At 45.2% G+C, this 7500-nt stretch overlaps 1 protein-coding gene across 1 annotated transcript in view; it reads right to left on the minus strand.

The window, feature by feature from the left end:
• LOC119595575 (LIM/homeobox protein Lhx9-like) overlaps positions 1-7500 on the minus strand; it is a 117639-nt gene that overhangs the window by 34945 nt on the left and 75194 nt on the right. The window contains 1 exon segment of the mRNA XM_037944691.1: positions 602-788. Within this exon segment, the coding sequence (XP_037800619.1) occupies positions 602-788 (187 nt within the window).

Consider the following 7500-nt stretch of genomic DNA (forward strand, 5'->3'; position numbering starts at 1 on the left):
GCTGTCAGTCAGTTAATTTTAGAAATCAATTCCTCTGTTTAATTCAACAAGTTCTATTCCATTCTAAACCTAGGAGCGCGGAAATAGCGTCTCATATACATACATATAACGAGAATCGCCTTTCCCATCATTAAGATATGATAAACTACACAAGAGTACATACGGGTAATAAGATTAAGAATCTTGACGCGAGTTCATCTACATACATTTTAATCTTATCACATTAATTCCATGACATATGTCCTCTCTCTCTCTCTCTCTCTCTCTCTCTCTCTCTCTCTCTCTCTCTCTCTCTCTCTCTCTCTCTCTCTCTCTCTCTCTCTCTCTCTCTCTCTCTCTCTCTCTCTCTCTCTCGCTCGCTCGCTCTCGCTCTCGCTCTCTCTAACTCTTTCGTTTACTCATACAGTCACTCTGACACTCTGATTTCTTCTCTGTAGAATGACCACGGAAAAATATGTATTATAAAGAAAGATATAGCTAGATAATTGCATTGGTAAACAGGCAGACATACGGTTAGTCAGATTCAGCTACTTAGATATGCATTTAAACAGTATACAGAGTGTAATTAAGTATTTGCACGTGTAATTGACTAGTCACTCACCTGGTAATGATCACGGCAGTAAATGAGGGGGCCATTCATGCCAAAGTGATCTCCCTTGGTGAGCTGGACGCTGCAGTGGGCACATGTGAAGCACTGCACGTGATATACAAACTCTCTCGCCCTCATCACCAGTTCGGAACTACTGATGACCTGGGAACATCTTGCGCATCGTCTCATGCTGAACAACCTGCGAAAAAAGGAAGAAAAATTTGTAAGGATCATTTGGCTAGTATGGTTTGACGTTTTCTATGCGTGGGATCTGTGTTTTTCGGGGAAGAAATGGCTCACATAAAACGCACGCAGGTGTTGGGGAGACAGATGCAGGGAGAGGCCCACACCTGGCTCGTGTACCTAAGGAGGGGCGGGGAGTTTTTTGGGGATGGAAAACCTCCTAATTCGGCCATTAAGTTGTCATGGTCTATATCATTTCCACGGTTTCGAAAATACACCCATTGGGTAAATCCGCTAAACCACATTGCTACGACATTTTTAGAGAAAATTGTCCAGGCTGCGTTCCGACCAATCAAGGCGGGGTTAGCTGTCATGTGACCCCGCCTCCTATCACATGATTGGCTGATAACATCGTAGGGGGTATGGTCGGTTGCTCACTTTTTAAGACAAGGTTTCTGAATGAATATTAGTACCGCGACTGGATTATCCGGAATTGACATGTGAATTTTAAAATACGCTATCTTACGTGGCTTGATGGATCATCCTTCAAAGCCCAAATGTCGATTGTCCTGCATCTGGCATCCGCGACCCATCGAGAGGGATTGTCAAACATGAATTGACAAACCTCATTACCGATGTATATATCGAGGGAGAGCGCAGATAAAACGCTTGGTTTGCTTTAAGGTCAATGTGATTTTTTAAGATAACTGGACTAGAGAGGAACTGCAAAATGGAGTCCAGGGCGTTCGTCTCGTATGAATAATGACTAGAGGAGCGAACGAAATCAAGAATACAGGTGTTAGTTAGTGCTGCATAAAGACGTGTAGTGCAGGTGTGAGTTCCTCTTGACCGACAGGTGTTGGTGTCACAGCGAGTTGTCGCCTGAGACGTCACTTCTCGTCGCAGCTTATCTAGCAATGTGCTGAGAGGCGGGCGGACGGAGAGAGAGAGAGAGAGAGAGAGAGAGAGAGAGAGAGAGAGAGAGAGAGAGAGAGAGAGAGAGAGAGAGAGAGAGAGAGAGAGAGAGAGAGAGAGAGAGAGAGAGAAAGGGGGGGGGCGCTCGTTGGTTCAAGTTTTGTAACACTTCGCTGCCCCCGACATATCAATCTAATATGATAGAAAAAAAAGGTTATTATCTAGGAGAATTCAAAGATTCAAATCTCGAAAGTCGTTTGGATAAACAGTGAAAATGTATGAATTTTGGGAAGGGTATTAACATTTGCAGGTACGAAAAAAAATATCCGTTACTCTCGACAACCTCCATCTCTCTCTCTCTCTCTCTCTCTCTCTCTCTCTCTCTCTCTCTCTCTCTCTCTCTCTCTCTCTCTCTCTCTCTCTCTCTCTCTCTCTCTCTCTCCTCCCTCCCTCTCTCCCCCTCCCTCTCTCCCCCTCCCTCTCTCCCCCTCCCTCTCTCCCCCTCCCTCTCTCCCCCTCTCCCTCTCCACCTCTCTTCCTCTCCCTCTTCCCCTCTCTCCCTCTCCCTCTCCTCCTTTCCTCCTCTCCCTCTCCCTCTCCCCCTCTCTCCTTTGTCTTATTACAACATCTCTCCATTCCATCTTCGACCGACGGCCTCCTCCCTGACCCTCCCCCCGCCCCCTTGACACAGTAGCGGCGGGTCACAGATAACGCGGCCTACTACCGTCACCAGCCTAATCTCGGCCATCATCGCCCGTCACGTCAAGCCCTTGTGTTTCGGACGAGGAGGTAGGGAGAGGGGGTGAAGGTGGGTGGGGAGAGAGGGTGGAGGTAGGTGGGGAGAGAAGGTGGAGGTGGGTAGGGGGAGGGGGAGGGGAGGGTGGGGGAAGAGGTGGGGAGAGGGGAGGGGGTGGTGGTGGGTGGGGGGGGAGAAGGTTGGGGAAGGGGAAAAGAAGGTGAGGGGAAGGGGAAAAGAGGTGGGGAGGTGAAGAGATGAAGGAAGCGGGGAAGGGGGTGAGGAGCGGGTGAGGCGGGAGGTGGGGCGAGGGGGAAGGTAGTGGGGAGGTGGTGAAAGAGAGGGGCGGGGTGAAGGAAAGGGAGAGGGGGAGGCTGGAGATGGGAAGGGGGTGCAGGAGGGCGGGTAGGGGAAGGGGAGGATACGGGGAGAGGCTGGCCAGGTGATGGGGATGCGCATAGGAAGGATAGAGATTTCGGCGGAGGTGAGACATGGGGAAGGACAAGGGAAAATGATAAAAGGATGGGGAATGAAAGAAGATGAGAGAAAGCGAGGATGGAGAAGAGCAAAGTAGTCGGGAGAAGAATTGGGGAAGCGGAAGGGATGAGTTAAGGCAATGAGGAGGAGGGGAAGAAAGTGGGGGATGAAGAAGAGACGAAGGTAAATAGTTAAGAGTAAATAGGGGGAAAGGGGAATGAGGAAAAGGAAGACAGAGAGCTTAAGGCAAGGTGGAGGGGTAGGGGAAGGGGGGAGAGGGGGGGGGAGAAGGAGGGAGAGGGGAGGGTGGGAGAAGGCAAGGTGGAGGGGTAGGGGAAGGAGGGAGAGGGGAGGGGAGGAGAAGGCAGGGTGGAGAGGGGAGGGAGGGAGAAGGCAAGGTGGAGGGGTAGGGGAAGGAGAGAGAGGGGAGAGGGAGGGAGAAGGCAAGGTGGAGGTAGGGGAAGGAGGGAGAGGGGAGGTAGAGGGGAGACTTATTTGCTGCCCATTGTTTTTGTGTTTTCAAGATAGATAGAGATAACAAAAAGGGGACAGACGTGGGAGGGAGGGCGGGGAGTGAGGGAGGAGGGAGGACCACGAGGAGGGAGACGAAGAGGAGGAAGAAGGGTAAGAGAAGAAGGGTTAAGAACTGAAGATAATGAATAAAGAAGGAGATAAAAAGGAATTATAATAAAGCAAAGGAGTTGGCAAAGGAAAAAAAGGTGCTTGTCAATGTGAAAACAGAAGATGAGGCAGTCGAAAAAGATGGAAGAGGAAGAGGAGGAGAAATGGGATGAGAAAGGGGAAGAGGAGGAGGAGGAGGAGGAGGAGGAGACGAAGAATGAGAAGAAAAAGAAGAAGAAGAAGAAAAAGGAGGAGGAGGAGGGGGAGGAGGAGGAGGAGGAGGAGGAAGAGGGGGGAGGAGGAGGAGGAGGGGAGGGGGAGGAGGAGGAGGAGGAGGAGGAGGAGGAGGAGGAGGAGGAGGAGGAGGAGGATAAGAGAGAGAATGCAATGCTGATGAAGAAAGAAAAATGTAATCGATAACAAGGAAAAAAGACCGAAAATAATAACAATAACAAAGAATGATGATGATGACAAAGTGACAGCTAAATCAAGAGAGAGAATAAAAAAAAGAAGTAATAATGAAGATTTAGAATTAGAAGAAAGCACTGATAAACGGGAAATAAAGCAAGATTTTAAAAGAAGGACACCGATGACCCCCCCCCACCCACCCTATGCCCACCCACCCCCACCCCCACGCCCACCCCCACCCCCACCAATCCTCCCGCTGAAATCATTATTCCAACAGTCATTCGAAAAGTTATGTTATCAGATTTATCGTCATCGTGATTGTGATGTAGAGGATACCATTATCATCCCCCAAGAACCTGATATGAATGGATTAATTTCATGGTGTCATCGTTTATATACAGGCATGTTTTATGGTCCTATTTCTGATGTCCTGTGTTCTCCCTCTTTCTCTTTCTCTCTTTCTTTCTCTTTCTCTCTCTCTCTTTTTCTTTCTTTTATTCTTTCTCTTATTCTTTTTCTCTCTCTTTTTCTCTCTCTTTCTCTTTCTTTCTTTCTCTTTCTCTATCTCTCTCTCTCTCTCTCTCTCTCTCTCTCTCTCTTCTCTCTCTCTCTCTCTCTCGTCCTTGCTCTTACTCTTTCTCTTTCTCTTTCTGTCTCGCCCTCTCATTCTATCTCTTTCTTTTGCTCTCTCTCTCTCTCTTTCTTTTTCTCTTTCTCCTTCTCTCTCTCACTCTCACTCTCACTCTCACTCTCACTCTCACTCTCACTCTCACTCTCACTCTCACTCTCACTCTCACTCTCTCTCTCTCTCTCCCACTCTCTCTCTCTCTCTCTCTCTCTCTCTCTCTCTCTCTCTCTCTCTCTCTCTCTCTCTCTCTCTCTCTCTCTCTCTCTCTCTCCTTTCTTTTTTTTTTAGTTATCGATGAAGGATCTTTCTTAAAGCTATTGATACTTTTCCGTCTTAATAAAGTGATAGCGCTTATTACGGGAACGACAAATGATAATACAAAGGAACTCCAAGATAAACGAGAAAAACGTTAGGGAACAGGTTATACACACGTGCACACATGTACGTACTATCGCATACACACACGCACACACACGCGCACATATACACACTCATACATTCACACATATATACGCTCACTTACTCAAACACTCACACACACACACACACACACAGGTACACACACTTACACGTGTACACATACACATACAAATAAACGCAAATAGAAGAACAGCCCAGTTCTCCGTTATACATCCGGTCCCGCGACTTGTAAAATTGATCATTCAACCAAAAAAGAAATCTGTATAAATATTACTTAAATAACATATATCTAATCCTCCTCTCTCTCTCTCTCTCTCTCTCTCTCTCCTCTCTCTCTCTCCTCTCTCTCTCTCTCTCTCTCTCCTCTCTCTCTCTCTCTCTCTCTTCTCTCTCTCTCTCTTTTCTCTCTCTCTCTCTATCTATCTATCTATCTCTCTTTCTCTCTCTCTCTTTCCTCATATGTACATGGAGATGGAAAAATAAAAATAGAAACAGAAATAGAGAGAAAGAGAGAAAAAAAAGAGAGAGAGAGTTAGAGAGAGAGAGAGAGAGAGAGAGAGAGAGAGAGAGAGAGAGAGAGAGAGAGAGAGAGAGGAGAGTAGAAGAGAGTAGAGGAGAGTAGAGAAGAGAAGAGAAGGGAAGAGAAGGAGAAGAGAAGAGTAGAGTAGAGTAGAGTAAAGTAGAGCAGACTAGAGTAGAGACAGAGAAAAAAAAGTCAGGGAAGAGAGAAAGAAAAAAAAATGAGCCAAAAAAAAAAAACTATATATATGTATCGCATCTCCGAGGAAGCGACGGAGCTCCCGATCTCCGAGTCTGCAGAAAAATTCGACGAAGGTGGTTTTCGAAAACTTCCAGACGTAATTAGGAATTCTAAATAGTCCTCCACAAAAGCCCGATCTCCAAGATGGCGCTGATTGGCCACAAGAGCGAGATTCCCGGGAGATCTGGCGCGGAGGTGAGCCTTACCGACCGGGCGTGGCGTGGCTGGCCGTGGCGGTCTGTCCTCACGCCGAGATGTAAAGATAACTGACAGTGTCGAAGCGATCCGGGTTTTTGTCCGTCGTCGAACGCAGAATATTTGTGGCGATTTTTTGCTTTTTCGCCTTTTTGCTTTTTTTTTTTGTCGTCTCCTCTTCTCCTTGTTCTTTGTTGGGGAATTCTTTTTCATTCTTTTTTTTTTTTTTCTTTCGTTTTCTCTGATTCGGTCTCTTTTTTTCTGTCTTTCTCTCTAGTTTTCTTTCATTCTCTCTCTCTCTTTCTCTTTCTCTCTCTCTCTCTCTCTCTCTCTCTCTCTCTCTCTCTCTCTCTCTCTCTCTCTCCCTCCCTCCCTCCCTCCCTCCCTCCCTCCCTCTGTTTATCACGCGTGTATGTGAGTCCCTAACATACGCACACACAAACGCAATACAAAGAGAGAAACAACAACAACAAACAACCGTCCCCGCTGCGCCCGTCAGCAGCCTCCCCCGAAGCCTGGATTAATCGGCCGGCCTCTCGCGCTGAGCTCAGACACGGCGGCTCCTGCGCCCGGCGGTGCGAGCGGGCGCAACGGAGCGGCCAGCCCTCTTCCTGCTCCTCCTCCTCCGCCTCCTCTTATTATTGTTATTATTTTTTTTATTTTTTTTCTTCTTCTTCCTCTTTTCTTCTTCTTCTTCTTCTTCTTCTTCTTCTTCTTCTTCTTCTTCTTCTTCTTCCTCCTCCTCCTCCTCCTCCTCCTCCTCCTCCTCCTCCTCCTCCTCCTCCTCCTCCTCCTCCTCCTCCTCCCCCTTCTTCTTCCTCCTCCTCCTCCTCCTCCTCCTCTTCTTCTTTCTCTTCTTCTTCTTCTTCTTCTTCTTTCTACTTCTTTCATTAATCTTCCTCTTCTTTCTTTCTTCCTATCTTTCTTTATTCTTCCTCTTCGATTTCTCTTTTTTTTATTCTCTTCTTTCTTTTTAATCCGTCTTTTTCCTCACTCTAAATCTTCCTCGCATTCTCCTCTTTATTCTTATTCCCTTTTTTATAACATCTGCATCAAATCTATATTAATTAAAAAGGTGTAATCATCATCACCATTTGTGTCTGTTTGTATGGTTCCCGTTTATTTATAATAACTGTGTAATTAAAGGTCCCAACGGATATCACAAACACTCTTGTAAATTAATATTTTTGATAAACGTTAACAAAACTCTAGTTAACATCAATACGCACTTGGATTATTATTTTTTAATACTCCGACCATGTGAATATATTTTCCAGTTAAAATAATCAGGATAGTGGTAATAATAATAATAACAATAATAATGATAATAATAATAATAATAATAATAATAATAATAATAATAATAATAATAATAATAAAATAATGATAATAATAATAATAATAATAATAATAATAATAATAATAATAATAATAATAATAATAATAATAATAATAATAATAATAATAATAATAGTGATGATGATGATGATAACAGTACGAAAAGAAATGATGGTATATTAATTACAACAATAATGATTATTATTATCATCACTATTATTACCATTATT

The sequence above is a fragment of the Penaeus monodon genome, chromosome 36, assembly GCF_015228065.2.
Source record: "Penaeus monodon isolate SGIC_2016 chromosome 36, NSTDA_Pmon_1, whole genome shotgun sequence".
Taxonomy (NCBI): domain Eukaryota; kingdom Metazoa; phylum Arthropoda; class Malacostraca; order Decapoda; family Penaeidae; genus Penaeus; species Penaeus monodon.